The sequence below is a fragment of the Poecilia formosa genome, unplaced genomic scaffold (assembly GCF_000485575.1).
Source record: "Poecilia formosa unplaced genomic scaffold, Poecilia_formosa-5.1.2 Scaffold58, whole genome shotgun sequence".
NCBI lineage: Eukaryota > Metazoa > Chordata > Actinopteri > Cyprinodontiformes > Poeciliidae > Poecilia > Poecilia formosa.
The window spans coordinates 113,109-128,445 of NW_006799997.1; the positions used below are offsets into that span (position 1 = coordinate 113,109).

Here is a 15,337-nt window from a genome sequence, read left to right on the forward strand (position 1 = left end):
CTGCATCAAATGAACTCATTTGGCGCCTTACTCAAGTGGGCTGTGTTGGTATGTGTGTGTGTGCGTGCAGGTCTGAGGTGGGTGTGTCCGGGGAGAAGGGTCAGGTGTCCAGTGCTGCAGATGAGTGTCGCAGCTGCATCTCCAGTAGACCCCCCCAGACCCCCGAACAGTGAGTGTCCAGATCACAGCATCTCCATGAAACATCATCTCTGTTGATCCCAGCTACCATTCCAAACTGTCTGTGCTCCCCTTTGTGTGATCTCACGTTGTTGCCATTTTGGTGCGTAGGTATTCACACCCTCCCCTTACTGCCTTTCCTCTTTGTGCCCCTAGCGATGAACAGATCCCGGGTGCTCTGCTTGGCAGGAAGGACTTCTGGAGGAAGATGTTTAAGTCGCAGAGTGCCGCCAGTGACACCAGCAGCCAGTCGGAGCAGGACACCTCGGAGTGTACCACCGCACACTCCGGCACCACCACCGACCGACGCTCCCGATCCAGATCCCGACGCATCTCGCTCCGCAAGAAACTCAAACTACCGATTGGTGAGTCTAATCAACCTACAACCATCTCTAAACAGCTCAGTTTTATCTTGTAGCTAATGACCAAGTCTTCTTCGTTTCCATGACCATATCTCAATCTGATATATGTGCTTTGTGTCCAACGTTCGTTCATCCTGAGAGGTTGGGTCACTTCATCTCTTCAATCTGCTTTGTGTCTCTCTGTGTGCCTCAGTATGCCGTAGGACCACCTGCCTCCCCATCACTCGCTCTGTCCTACGTATGTGGACGCGGATCCATCCTCATGCAATGTTTTCACCTTCTCTTTGTCCCGTTTGTCTGTCTTCGTCTGTGTCCCATGTGTGCACGCTGCTCCAGACCGGGAGTTCATTTTTGTCAACTTTGTCTTACGCAATGGGCTTCAGTGCGGAACACCACTGATAATTAGCAAAAATTCCCTCTTCAAAAGACCTTATTTAAGTAAATTCATGTTTCCAGTTCAAACTCTCTGTGTAAATCCTGTTTGTTGGATCCTGCATGCTAATGTGCATTAAGCTGAAAGTATTTCATAAAGGTTGTTTGAGTTGCATTATTGTCCTGATTGGTCCAGGAAACTGGCTGAAGCGCTCCTCCCTGTCTGGGCTGACCGATGGCGTGGAGGACCTGCTGGACATCAGCTCAGTGGACCGGCTTTCCTTCATCCGTCAGAGTTCAAAGGTCAGCCTCCCGGAGGAGCCCCTAGCTGTAGCCAGAAGCACACGTCGTAACATGTTTCACTTTTCAGGTGAAGTTCACGAGCGCGGTGAAGCTGTCTGAAGGGGGCGCTGCGGGGCCGGAGTACGGCAGGGACGAGGAGGAGAATTTCTTCAAGCGGCTCGGTAAATGGAGGTCTGGCAGGAGGAATCCATCCAAGCTTCACCACACAGAAGAGAAAGATGGTAGACCTCCCCTACCCTGGGGTGTCCCACGCTCCATCCTGCTTTTGTCTTTGCGCGCTCTCTCTGTCCTGTCTCAGTGGTGTCCTGTCTCGTCCTGTCTTTGGCCATCTGTTGTCCTGTGTCTCCTGGACAGCTGCTGAACTGAACCTTCTCAGCCCATCAATGTTTGGATCATGTTTCTAAGACGTTTTGCTACAAAAAGTTTCCAGAAGGTTGTGAACAACAAAACAACAATAATGGGGGCATAAGAGATTAACTAACCTGCATTGGCTCCATTTAAAATAGTTTGCAATTCATTAGTTGTATGTTAATAGTTTGAGTCTGGCTCATTGGGCTGGAAATGGGCCCCATATGGGATTAGTTGTGGGTCCCCAGATGGCCTTCCTTGTATGAGTTTAAAGAAGAATGGAAGCTGGCCACAGCTGGGAACAAAACACAACCTGCCTGAGTCCAGTAATTAGTTGCATATGAAAGGGGGCCCATCTGGGAAAGAGAGACAACATCCATTAAGTAAAGACACCTGGATGTAGATAGATATGGCAGTGAGCGACTGGGCTACAGGTGAAGCCAAGATGGCTTGGAAAGGGTCTAAAATCATTGGCCCCATTTGGGGTTTACTGCGTACCGTATTGGTCCCAAGGTAATTCCTTAAATAGTTTCCCATCCAGGAAGTTTCCACAAAGTTTTGTTTGGGTTTAATACCTGGTATATATCATACAAAATACTGGTTATTAGTTGTAATTATTTCTAAATGTTACCCATTTAGTTTTGAAGTAAAATTATGTAATTCAGGATTTTTTTTTTCTAAATGTCTAACAATTATTGAGTGCATTAAGTGTTTTTGACTTTTTGAAACTTTTTGTGCAAAACCACAACGCTCAGGCGTGACTCCTTCCACAATAAGTCGCCCTTTAAATCCCAAGATGACCCAGAGCCTGAGTGCAATTTGTCCAAAGTGCCTTGTGTTGTTTCCTCCTGGTGAACCTGGACGTTGTCTCTAATAAATCATCTGTTGGAGAGCATCTCCCTGCTGCCGAGCATCTCCACGCCAGCTCTAGCATGACGCTGTCGGTGCTCCCTCTGTCTCTTCTGTGGTGACGTTGTGGTGGTATTTTCCAGCTGCTAGCTAAACGATAGTATCGTCTGCATACAGCTTTATCTCTGTGGGGCTGCGCTCACACTTGATCTGCCGTTGAAGGTATTTTCTTTGCATCATTTGGCAGCAAGTTGAAGCAGAAAAGGAAACGGAGTTCACGTGTTGGCTCAGCCCGTGGCTGTTTTCTCTCGCTCATGTTTTCATTCGTGTTCAATGTGCTGGAAGGCCACGTTACTTCATATAAAGTGATACCCTTGATGCAGTTTTCCTGTGAAACGCGACCTGCTGTTCCAGCACCTTCCATCTGCGCCCCGTTCTCCAGGACTTCATGGTTTCCAGGAGCGCTTAGCGGCCAGTCAGGAGGCCATGAAGAACAAGAATGTGGTCAACCTGGGCGCCATCCGGCAGGGGATGAAGCGCTTCCAGTTCCTCCTCAACTGCTGTGAGCCGGGAACCATTCCTGATGCCTCCATCCTTGCTGCTGCTCTAGACTTGGTACAAGCTTCTCTGAAAATAGTCAAAATTAAGACTGTTGGACACCTAACATTGTCTTTTTTTTTTTTGTCAAAAGAGGTTATATCCATTGAAAGCCAGCTTCTGATTAGAATACTGAGCAGCCGCCAATGGAAAATGAGGAGAGTACTAGCTAGTGTTAGCTTTGGAGAGGCTAGTGTCCCTCATACAATATCTGTCATACATTAGATAATCCAATGTGACATCAAGCATAAACTTACTGTATGCTGAAACTGGCTTTTGATTAACACTTCCGATTCAGCAGATGGCTAAAGGGCGATTCCACCTAATTTTTCCACTACCTTCAGGATCTTTAATTTGCTTTAATTTAAAATCTTTAATGTGACTGCTCAAACATTTACAAGAATATTTTACATTGAAAGCAGATTAGTTAAAACCTAGTTTGTGACTAGTAAAATCTCTATTTGTTTTATTGAACTTTCATGGATCCATTTAACAGGTATAACAATCCAAGATATCAAATTTGGTGTTTATTAACTTTGATGTGAATATTTTATTAGCCAGACATTATGCACATAAATGTTGCTTCTTTAAAATGAGCCCAGATGTTATATATTTGAAGAATGAGTTCAATTTGTTTTATAAGTCTTTATTTTTTGTGAAATCAAAAATGTACTTAAGTAGACCTTTTTGGAAACATATATATATAATTTATTACCATGGATACTATATTGTATAATATGCTCTGCTATTTTAACAGTTTGAACCTATAATTCTTTATGGTACATATTTTGTAGTTGATTGGTCAAAACATGTTTACATTAATAAAAATAAATGGATAGAATGGCCATATGGCCATCAGAAACCAACTTCATCTCCTATCCATCATGTTTCTGCTTGGAGAAACAGTAAACTGTCAAAAGTACACTCAATGCATCTAATGTATGATGACTATTGTATGACAACCATGTTCCTTGATAAAGTTTCCTTTAAAGAAGAACGTAGGAGTCGCAGGTAACAAAATTCCTGTGTCCAAGAAAATGACAAGGAGATAAGAGAAGCGTGCAAGAAAACTTGGTAAATTAAAATAGCAAAACCAGAACAAAGAACTGATAAGGACAAAGTGAGACCCTGTACACAGTCAGAGTTCAAAACCAGTCTAGGCATGCTAGCTTATCCTAAGCTAACGTTAATTAATAGCCTCCTTCTCATTTGCCAGCAGAGGCTGCTCAGTTCCTGATGCTGGCCTATCATTAATCAGATTAGTAGCACCAAAATTAAGACTACTTAATTAAAAATTTAAAAAATAAAACCAAGCCAGACCAGTTCTGTTTAATCACTTTTTAACGTTTCTCTGCTGTTAGGAGGCTCCAGTTGTGGCTCGCGCTTCCCTGTTCCTGGAGTGCGCCAGGTTCGTCCACCGCTGCAACCGTGGCAACTGGCCAGAGTGGATGAAGGGCCACCATGTCAACATCACCAAGAAGGGCCTGTCCAGGGGCCGTTCGCCAATAGTGGGCAACAAGAGAAACCAGAAGCTGCAGTGGAACGCTGCCAAGCATTTCTGCCAGTGGGGAGATGTGAGTCAAACAGGATCAAACCGAGCTGCTGGTCCGTCTGCCTCTACTAACTGTGTCTGTCTGCGCAGGCCATCGGCACCAGGCTGAGTGAGCTCTGTCACTCAGACAGCGAGAGCCCCGCCAACATCCTGGGCTACATCTACGACGAAGAGACCAAACGCAGGATGAGGAAGGAAGATGAGGAAGAGGACTACTTAGAGGACAGTGAGTCACATCCAGACTGCCTTAAGGAAACATCCAGAGCTACAGGGAGATGCTTTAGATCAGAGCGTGTTGATTTGTTTGAATGGCCTAGTTAAAGTCCAGACCTAAATCCAGCTGAGAATTTGTAGAAAAGTTTGGAAGTTGATGTTCACAGATACCAGCCTGGAGCTTTTCTACAAAGAGTTTGCAAAGCTGGTGAAGAATGTTAGCTGTTGCTGCAAAGCCTCGACTCAGGAGGGCTAAATGCAAACACACAGCACACTTTTCAGATTTTTGATTTGCATAGTATGCTTAAAATGTATCGTTTTCAGTACAATACTACTCTGTGTAACATCCCATTAAACATCATTGTGACTTACTGCCTAACTCTAAATCCCACCGATTTCTATAAATGTACATTTTAAAGTCCCGCATTTTTTCTTTTTTCAAACTGATAAACATTTCACTTTGTGGAAACTTTTTTTGATGGGGGAACTTTTTAACTAACTTATACATAAAAGCAAACTTTTTGCTGAAATGGGACAGATTTTTTGAAATTTTAAATCTGGAACTGCTACATGCTACTTAAAAACATTTCAGAAATGTAGTTTTTCTTTTATGTTGCATGTTTCTGGTCTTTGTATATAAGGGAAAACATTCCAACTTTTAAGTCAGTTAATATTAGAGATGAAACTGGAACTTGACCAAAATTCTTCATACTAAAACTTGAAGTTCTTAAAAATGTATTTAGATTATTATTATTATTTTTTTAAAGTATTTTAATTTAAACCTTAAAGGGGCAGTATTACGTAAAATTGACTTTTTTGAGCTTTCCATTATTTCCATCAATTTCAGGGCTTCCTCCTCACAGAGCAGCCCTCCCCTCAGACTCCTCCTCTCAGCTCCTTCAAACTAGCCAGAAGCAATTAGTAAAGACATGGTTGAACTGCTGAGCTCATTATAGGAGCTACTTAGTGGTAAAAATGTTAAAGGGTTACTCGTGGAGCCATGTTGAGTTGTGATGACTTCCTGAAGGCAGGAGTTCTTATTTAAGGAGTTCCTTAAAAAGACAGAGGTCCAAGTTCAAGGCATTAAGCTATGAAGTGAAATTTCAAATTTCTTTTAAGCCATATTTGACATGTATGGCAGTTTTATAACGACTGAAAGTAACATAGTTAAAGGATTGGGCTATAAAATGTCACTATGTGCCTGGAGAACACAAAATACTGCCCCTTTAATTCAAAAGGTTCGAGTTTTGAGCAATTTTTTGTGTGACCAGTAGATGGCAGCAACTGTCTCTTTCTGCCCCTTTAAAAGTTGTTCCAGTGCTGGTCATAAACACACAACTTCTTCATTTTCTTCATAACCCTTTGACCTCAGGAGGTCAAGAGTTTAGAATTTAAATGTGGCCAGATTAGAGGTTTTATGTGTTCATTGTGGCTCTAGGTGTTCTATCTTATGATGAACTTCAGTTTATTTGCTAACCATGGTTTTTGTCTCATCAGACACAGTGAACCCTACGAAGTGTGGCTGCCCTTTTGCCCTGAAGATGGCTGCCTGCCAGCTGCTGCTAGAGATCACCACCTTCCTGCGGGAGACGTTCCCCTGCTTGCCTCGCCCTCGGACCGAGCCATTGGTGGTCAGTCCTCAACCTCCTCTTCTCTTAATGTTTCCTGTATTAGCACCTCAGATGCTGTACTTGACACGTCATCTCCATGTGCTTCAGGACCTGGACAGCTGCCGGCTGCGTCTGGACCCGGAGTTGGGCCGCCATCGCTACGAGAGGAAGATCAGCTTTGCTGGCATCCTGGACGACGAGGACGGCCATGACTCCCTGAACAGCAGCAGCCACACGCTGAAGTCTGACACCACGGGGGAGGAGAAGAAGCCCCAGGAGGCTCAGGGTGAGCCACAGGGCGGTAGCACCTGTCCACCCCCCTGCAGACTGTTTTAATATCTCTGCTGCTCCTGTCGCTCCGCAGCTCCTGTCAGGAAGATCCGCATCGGAGGCTCCCGGCTGCTGCAGATCAAAGGCGCCCGCAGTTTCCGCGTGAAGAAGGGCGGCTCGCTGTCTTCTATCCGCCGGGCAGGGAGCCTGAAGAGCACCAAGCTGTCCCGGCAGGACTCCGAGTCCGAGAACGAGGAGGGGCTGCTTTCCCAGACGCAGAGCAGGGACACTGTCACCGACATCGGTGAGTCGGGGTGCAGGGGCAGAACAACGCCTTGGTCCTGAACCCCACTGGGTACAGGCTGATCAATAATCAACAGGTCTGACCTGGGAGTTTCATACACCTGGAAACCTGTGTGTTTGGTGAGATTTGTTTCTAATATACTCTGTAAAAATTTAACTCAGTGTCCCATCAGCTAACTGAGCCCCTCTCTGGTATTTATTGTTCATTTCTGTTCTTTCATTTTCAAACTTGGAAACTGGTAATAAAGAGGTAACATGTGTTCATGTTGATGTTGCAGGGAGTCCCTTCAGCACCAGTGAGCCCAGCATTGAGCCTGAGGGCCAGGGCTCAGGAGGAGCTGAAGACAACTACCACCGCAACATGTCCTGGCTCCACGTACGTCCGTCAGTCTGAGCTGCTGCTCCACAGCTTTGTCCTCCAGACGCTCTGATCTGTCTTTATGTCTCTGTCCAGATTATGATCCTGCTGTGCAACCAGCAGAGCTTCATCTGCACACACATTGACTTCTGCCACCCGCGCTGCTACCAGCACCACGGCCGCTCCTGTGCCCGCCTCGTCCGCGCCATCAAGCTGGTCTACGGCGAGTCGGTGGACAGCCTGAGGGAGGACAGCGCCTGTGGTAACGTCGGAGGACGTGCAAAGAAGAACAAGGAGGTAAGTAAGCAAGGAGAGCTGTTAAAGGAAAACAGAGTCAAGTGTTTTTAAAGCCGTTTTTTTCCCCCTTCAGTGTTCAGATAAATCTTGCCTGAGAACTCCGTCCATGAAGAGGAAACCAACCGACTCCAACACAGAAGGAAAGAAAGACACTGGCATGCTCAAGTACATACGCAACCAGGTCAGCTGCTTTGCTCAGTCCAAGGATTACTTTATTAAATTCAAACAAAAGTTTGAATTTAATATTTCCAAATCCAGATGTGGGCACTAATCCTAAAGCACTAATCATAAACATTATGTAGGCTAGCACTAAAGCACTACATCCACTTTGTATTTTAGGGGCATTAACCCTAAAGCACTAATCATAAACATTAGCTATGCTAATTCACCACATCAGCATAGTGTTTAGATGGAACTAATGCTAAAATCTCTAAATTCCACCATGTTAATACCCATTGAGTGTCAGGGACACATCATTTATCGCCCTCTACAGGATCAAATTTCTCATTACACATTCTTTGCGCTCAGGAATTGATTCTTTGAAACAGACCTAAAAGTTTATAAAACAGCCAAGTAAATAAAATCTTCAGATATTAGCTGGGGAAGAAAGTAATCAATGGGAGGCTAAATGCGCTAAATTTTTTCAAAATTAGCAAAATACGCCAAACACTAAGCTATAAATGAGCTCAGCTAATTAGCGTAGGTGTACCAGCCAGTGTCCAAGTCTTTTGTTAAAGAAGGAAAACGACCATGAATCTGTGAATTTGGTTTATTTCAGGTGATGAGTTTGTCCCCGGCTCCTCTGTCGCTGCTGATCAAGGCTGCCCCCATCCTCACCGATGACATGTATGGAGACATCCAGCCCGCCGCCTGGGAGCTGCTGCTCAGCGTGGATGAACACATGGCAGCCGCTGCCGGTTAGTTCATACGCAACTGAAATTTAAGGGCTAATTCTATTGGATTTCCATCATAATTAGGTTCTCTTCACCTATCATCAACATTCCCTAACTATTTCTACCTGGTCCTCACCTCCACCCTCTTGAATCACCTCCAGCCGCCATGTTTCTCCTTTGTGCCGTCAAAGTCCCCGACGCCGTGACTGAGATGATGATGGCGGAGTTCCAGCACCAGGAGGCCTGTCAGCGCATCAACTCCATTTTGAAGTTCTGCACTCTGTGGCGTTTTCGCTACCAGGTGTGGCCGCGCATGGAGGAGGGAGCCCAGCAGATCTTCAAAGTACGGAACAACATTGGGGCCGAACACACTGCGGAAAACTGAGTACAACTCATGATTGAGCAGCTTGCACATATACTACACATGCACAAAAATCTATGTAAAGTAGTGATTTTCAAAATGATAGGCAAGGAAACCCTGCAAATGAATAAAGGTTTAATGGCCATGGCATGGGGAGCCTCTGTCATGGGTGCCAGCCACCCTTCGCCTGTCATAAGTTTAACATTTTTATTCATTTGTTTGGTTTCTTTCACACATTTCTCTGTGTTTTGAAGTAAACATAAAATAGATTTGTGGTGAGAGATATTATGTGAAGTCAAATGTCAAGTCAATTGTAGAAGTGAAATGAAAAAAAATGTAATGCCATCATCTTAGCAGTGGTGGGCACTGCTAACTAAAAAGTTAGCTGTGCTAACCCTAAAGCACTAATCATAAACATTAGTAGTTCAGTAGGGTAGTTTCCCTACACCACTAAAACGCTACACCAGCATGATATTTAGTATAAGCTAATGCTAAAACACTATATCAACGTAATATTTAGAAGAAGCTAATGCTATGTTACTTTCTACCATGTTGATACCAGGTCTTAATGACATGTGTGTTACATCTTATTGCTTACTGATTTAAAATTCCTCCAGAAAAAATATTTTTGGGGAACATTTTTAAAGATAGCGGAAATGCTAAATGAAAATTTAGTTTTGCCATATGCAGATTAGCAGAAGTGTTTCGACCACTATTAATATTCTCTGTATGTCTTAGCATTAGTGTAGTCCCAGAAATAGGTACAATATTTTAAATGTTATGAATTAGTTACTTATTTAATACTTTATAGGTTTTTTTTAGTTCATTTGTTTAGTGTATTACATCTTTATTTGAATAAGAAAATCAGACAAAGTAATATTTCCTTCTCACTAAAACAAGAAATTCAAATAGATTTTTTTTGCACCAAATATGTGAAAAGTGTGAATCACTGATCTTTATTTTTTTCTTTTTAAGGTTGAATCAGCAGGTTCTTCCGTTTGTAAATGACTGATTTCAGTAGTTTCAGAACAATGTTTGACATGTATTACTTGGTAGGCATGGCTGTTGCTTAGCTTTAGGGAGTACTTAGTTACTGTAACCTGTTCTCCATCCGTCAGATCCCTCCGCCCAGCATCAACTTCACCCTGCCGTCCCCCATCCTGGGCATGCCCTGCGTCCCCATCTTCGACCCGCCCTGGGTGCCGCAGACCACCGGCAGCGTCCAGGACCCTATAAACGAAGACCAGTCTGTACGCACACAGGGGTTACTTTCAATCCTTTAATTACACTATTTTAACCAAACTCTCTTTGATTCTGATGACGACCTGCCAGCACAAATCATATACCATAATTTTGATCTATGAACTGTCTTTGTTTTTAGTTCCCCACATTAATTCAGTCAGTCCATACCATAGTAAGTTGGTATCTCTGTCCGAGTGTTTGCGCTGATGCATCTTGTGAAGTCAGATCGAGGATAATCATGAGGGGAGGCGGTCCCGATCTCGTGCTGCATCTTTCATCATTTGGGGGAAAAAGTCTTCCAGCACTTGCTTTGACTGCGAGAGGAGTGAAAAATGACAGCATGCGTCAGGCGTACTGACTGTTGACCGTTGTGCTGTTCGTGCATGCTCCATCGACTGAGAATGGCTGAATGTTTGACCGTACCATGTGTTGAGAGGACCGTACTTAGATACACATAAGCATTTTGAAGGATACGGTAACTTTCTCCCAGTTTCAGCCTCTGAACCTGATCAGAGATGCTCCCATGTTGATGGTGTGAACCTGCCAGAACAGTCTGGACTAACCGGTACTGTCAGCAGGGAGGGGTAAAATAAGGCTGAGCATCACTTCTTCAGTGTATTTTTACACAAGTAGAAAATAGACAAAACTAAAATGCTATGTGCAAATTATGGTATTTTAAAGACCAAAATGGAAAAAATCAGCGAATAGCTCACAAATCTTAAGCAGAAAAATCACTTCTAACTCAGTTTATTTCAATTTATTACCAAAGCTCAAAATGCTACAACAGACTTAACGCACAGAAAGTAACATTAGAATAACAAAGACTTTGTAGAAACAAGAAGTCTCACTTTGACAAACTTTAGGTGTGTCTCTGTGTCAGGTTAATTTTTGGTCCATGTTTGTTCTTCATTCTAACAGGGTGTAGCATCCAGAAAACTTAACAATAAAAGTTCTCAAGTAAAAGTAAAAAGTACAGTGAAGCCCATCTAAAGTATTTTTTCCCCAAAAATGTTACTCAAGTAAATGTAAGTACTAGTTACTATCCACCTCTGGCTTTTCTTCAGGAAGCATGTGAAGGTGGATGAAAAGGTGGATCGGTTTGGGTTATTAATGTGACAGGCAGAGGAGAAAAGTTTTCAAAGTTTTTAAAATATAAGATGATCTAATTAGTCTCTTCATTGATATTAAAGATGCTTCATATTCAGGCTTTTTATGCAGTAATAACTTCCACTTGCTGGTGCTACCTGGTAGCCCTTTAGCCGTTCAGTGACTGTGAGGATTTTAAAAGTTTTTAAAGTGTCTCCAGCTGGCAAAGTTTGAATAATTGGCTTGAACTCTTCACCCTGTGGGTGTTCAGAGGAGCTCACTGGAGGAAAGTTACTGTTCTGTCGTTGAAACCGAGAAGTTCTCCTGTAGGCAATCATGTTCACTGTCCTGGGGGGGTTTGAACGCTCTCCGGCCCCTCTCTCTCGTGTTTAGAAATCATTCTCCGCTCGGGCCGTGTCGCGCTCCCACCAGCGGGCCGAGCACATCCTGAAGAACCTGCAGCAGGAGGAAGAGAAGCGGCGGCTGGGCCGCGAGGCCAGCATCATCACGGCCATCCCCGTGGCCCAGGAGGCCTGCTACGAGCCCACCTGCAGCCCCCCACCGGAGCAGGAGGAGGAAGGTGGGGCCGCCGCCCAGCGCACCGCCAGGCCGCGTTCTGCTCTCTGACGGTCTGTTGTTTCTCTCTTTGGTCCCGCCAGCAGAAGAAGTGGTGAACCTGGCGTCCCGCCGCCTCTCCGTCAGCCCGTCCTGCGCCTCCAGCAACTCCCACAGGAACTACTCATTCCGCCGAGGCTCCGTCTGGTCCGTCCGCTCCATGGCTAGCGCTGAAGGTAGAGAAATACTAGACAACAGGATTATGAAGTCATGATGAGCTTTATTATGTTAAAATTTAACATGAGCATAATGGAATAAGTCTAGAAAATGTGGCAAAACCATGTTCTAACTTTCACTGGTTTGTTGTTTTAAAGATGAAGAAAACACAACAGATCACACTCCCACACACCACATGCTTCAGCCTCCTCAAGCTGTCTTCCCAGCATGCATCTGTGCTGCAGTCTTACCAATAGTCCACCTCATGGAAGATGGAGAAGTCAGAGAGGACGGTGTGGCTGGTAGGTTAAAAAAAAGGCAGTTTTATTATTATTAGTCTTATTTAATATTTTATTCACAGATCCCTGGAGATAGGCACCAGAGGCCCAGATAAGAACCCTCTGTAGGCCCAAGTCCATTAGCGCCCATCAAGCCTGGGCGAAACCTGAGACAGTGGAGGCACTTCTACTTTTACACAGCTTTCTCAGTCTAGAGAGTTCATGAAGTTAATTATTTTTGTTAGCTATTGGTCGGTGCTAGCAACAATAGCACCAACCAGAGCTAACTAATATCAGAGTTAGCTGATATTAGCTAGTTTGCTAAAATCAGAGCTAACTTTTTCTTTAGCGCTTTAGAGTTTTAGCTAGCTTTGAAAGTATTTAGTGTACATAGCTTCCTAACTTTTCAGATAAATTCCTAAGTGCTAATTTACTTAACAACTATAAAACTAAATGAGTGAAATGTCTGATTCAAATAATCACTTTCTGAAGTTCAACTGTTTAGTTTGTTGTCCAATAATAAATTTGACCTGTGGAGGGCGATATAACAAATGTTGTGTCACTGACACATAGTTTGTGTCAACATGGTTGATATTAGCGCTATAACATTAGCTAAATATTCTGTTTGTGTAGCGCTTTAGGACTAACAGAACTAATGTTAACACTGCTGTGCTAACCCTGTGGCCAGCACTGCTGCTAGCTAACCCTCAAAATGGCTGACAAAGCCATGATGGAACAGAAGCCTAAATTCAATAAACATTTAGAACAACACCTATTTTTATGGTTTAGTTATCTTGAAAGGGCCACAACTCAAATTATGATTGGCTCACCAACACATTACTAGAATCCATGCTGTTTAATGCTGCTGGTATTCAGACCACTTTCTACTCAAACTCTGCCTAGTGATGGCAGACCCGAATTTCTAATTGGTTTATTTTCCAAAAACAAAATGATTATACTACACCTTTATATTATAGAGGAGCATCCTTCTGCTTAATAAAGTATTTATTTCTAGCCATCCGAAGGTTCTAATTTGAATAATTGACCATTGACTCGCCTCTTATGGTTGATTTCAGTGAGTGCTGTTGCACAGCAGATCCTCTGGAACTGCCTTATTGAAGATCCTGCTCTGGTTCTCCGCCACTTTCTGGAAAAACTCACCGTGAGCAACAGACAGGTGGGAGAGCTGTTTGAAGACACATTCTTATGATTTTTAAACAAAAATAAAAGCAGCAACAACAAAAAAAACTCTTCTCTACACATCAGCAGAGAATGTATGAATCTCTTGTGTGTGAGTTTTCCAAGCTGCTGCTGTCTCCAGGATGAGCTGATCTACATGCTGAGGAAGCTGCTACTGAACATCGGTGATCTACCCGCCCAGACCTCCCACATCCTGTTTAACTACCTGGTGAGATAACCCCCATCCTCCTGAGTGTGTTTGCTGCTCAGATACCAGTTCCTGACCTGGACTGTGCCTCCAGGTGGGGCTGATCATGTACTTTGTGCGGACGCCGTGCGAGTGGGGCATGGATGCCATCTCGGCCACGCTGACCTTCCTGTGGGAGGTGGTGGGCTACGTGGAGGGGCTCTTCTTCAAAGACCTGAAGCAGACCATGAAGAAGGAGCAATGTGAGGTCAAACTGCTGGTCACCGCCTCCATGCCAGGTCAGCAGCCCGACCTTTCACCCTCACTACAGAATGCAGAACCAGCAGCGTCTGCTGTAAGCTCGTGTCTTTTGGTTTTCAGGAACCAAAACGCTGGTGGTGCACGGCCAGAACGAGTGCGACATCCCCACCCAGCTGCCGGTCCATGAAGACACCCAGTTTGACGCTCTGCTTAAGGTAAACACCCAGCGCTGTCTCCTGTGGTCCACACACAGATATAACTGTAACTTTGCTGAACGAACAGCTGGGATCATGTGGAGGAGACATTAGTTTTGTCCATCTTCTTCCCACCAGGAGTGTCTTGAGTTCTTCAACATTCCTGAGGCCAGATCGGCTCACTACTTCCTCATGGATAAGAGATGGAACCTCATTCACTACAACAAGGTGCAGCTTGAACCAGACTAAATGAGGTTTTTTTGTTGTTGTTGTTTTGTTTTGTTTTGTTTTTTTTACCTTTTTGTTTTAGTTTCTCAACATTAATCTGTAGCTGATTAAAACCATTTTCTGGATCACATTATTGACAGAATGAAGCCAGGAGATCTCCCACACACTGTTCACTATTCTCACCACTTTAACACAATATCATCTGCAAACATCATAATCTTTGTTAGCTTCAGTAAGAGGAAGCTAATCAACATTAGCTGATTATGCATTTAGTTCTGCATTTAGTTAATTAATGTGATGACATAATTCCTGCAAGTTAAACTGATACCCAGATCAATTATGTTTTGTGAAATAATGGTAGTAATAATAATAATAATAATAATAATCATATGTGTCAGAGCTGAAATGATTAATTGTGATTATTGAAATATTTGTCGACTAATTTAATAATCAGTTAATCATTAACTAGAGTATATAGACTACACAAAATGTAATTTGCTAAAAGAACAACATACTTATAGCAGTAAATAGGCCAAAACTGTGCAAAAATACAAACCAAACCTTTTGCATTTAAGATGAAAAAAAACTTTCTGTAAATCTGTTCTGCCAGGACTCTACAGGCAGCTTTAGCTTCACCTGGTTCACATTCTGTAGAAAACAAAACCTCTGATTAAGCACATTTTGCTATCTAACAATTAATCAGTAATGCAAAAAATAATCAATGAATCTATAAATGACCAAGCATTCACTACAGGATTGATATGTTATTGTATTTTAGGCAAGAAAATGTTAATTTATGTTAATCCAACCCTTTGCATAAAGTGAAAGGCGAGCCAATTTAGTTATTTTCTTATTGACTTGCTATTAGCTGAAAATCTGTTTTTGTGTTGAGATTACTGTAAAGAACTGATAATCAGACAGAAACGACTAGCAGGAGTTTCAGTTTCAATTTATTTTCTTTGATGCTGAAGACTGTAGATACTAGCTTCTGTGCTAGTTCCACTGTGAATGTTGCATATTCAGGTGTGTATATATATATATATATA

General features: G+C 43.2%; 1 protein-coding gene across 17 annotated transcripts in view; it reads left to right on the forward strand.

Moving 5' to 3' along the window:
- The window catches only part of unc80 (unc-80 homolog (C. elegans)), a 45,973-nt gene that overhangs the window by 17,299 nt on the left and 13,337 nt on the right, over positions 1 to 15,337 (forward strand). For 8 of the 17 annotated variants that reach the window (XM_016672267.1, XM_016672269.1, XM_016672262.1 and 5 more), the window contains 25 exons: positions 71 to 169; positions 334 to 542; positions 1,108 to 1,214; positions 1,282 to 1,435; positions 2,854 to 3,026; positions 4,370 to 4,582; positions 4,651 to 4,786; positions 6,271 to 6,404; positions 6,492 to 6,669; positions 6,748 to 6,957; positions 7,235 to 7,332; positions 7,411 to 7,611; positions 7,685 to 7,792; positions 8,390 to 8,528; positions 8,666 to 8,847; positions 9,984 to 10,115; positions 10,247 to 10,279; positions 11,587 to 11,773; positions 11,853 to 11,984; positions 12,123 to 12,266; positions 13,319 to 13,419; positions 13,564 to 13,650; positions 13,724 to 13,907; positions 13,990 to 14,084; positions 14,202 to 14,291. In XM_016672267.1, the coding sequence (XP_016527753.1) occupies positions 71 to 169; positions 334 to 542; positions 1,108 to 1,214; positions 1,282 to 1,435; positions 2,854 to 3,026; positions 4,370 to 4,582; positions 4,651 to 4,786; positions 6,271 to 6,404; positions 6,492 to 6,669; positions 6,748 to 6,957; positions 7,235 to 7,332; positions 7,411 to 7,611; positions 7,685 to 7,792; positions 8,390 to 8,528; positions 8,666 to 8,847; positions 9,984 to 10,115; positions 10,247 to 10,279; positions 11,587 to 11,773; positions 11,853 to 11,984; positions 12,123 to 12,266; positions 13,319 to 13,419; positions 13,564 to 13,650; positions 13,724 to 13,907; positions 13,990 to 14,084; positions 14,202 to 14,291 (3,526 nt within the window). The remainder of the gene's footprint in view (positions 1 to 70; positions 170 to 333; positions 543 to 1,107; positions 1,215 to 1,281; positions 1,436 to 2,853; positions 3,027 to 4,369; positions 4,583 to 4,650; positions 4,787 to 6,270; positions 6,405 to 6,491; positions 6,670 to 6,747; positions 6,958 to 7,234; positions 7,333 to 7,410; positions 7,612 to 7,684; positions 7,793 to 8,389; positions 8,529 to 8,665; positions 8,848 to 9,983; positions 10,116 to 10,246; positions 10,280 to 11,586; positions 11,774 to 11,852; positions 11,985 to 12,122; positions 12,267 to 13,318; positions 13,420 to 13,563; positions 13,651 to 13,723; positions 13,908 to 13,989; positions 14,085 to 14,201; positions 14,292 to 15,337) is intronic. The other 9 variants (XM_016672268.1, XM_016672274.1, XM_016672277.1 and 6 more) reach the window with 6 other exon arrangements.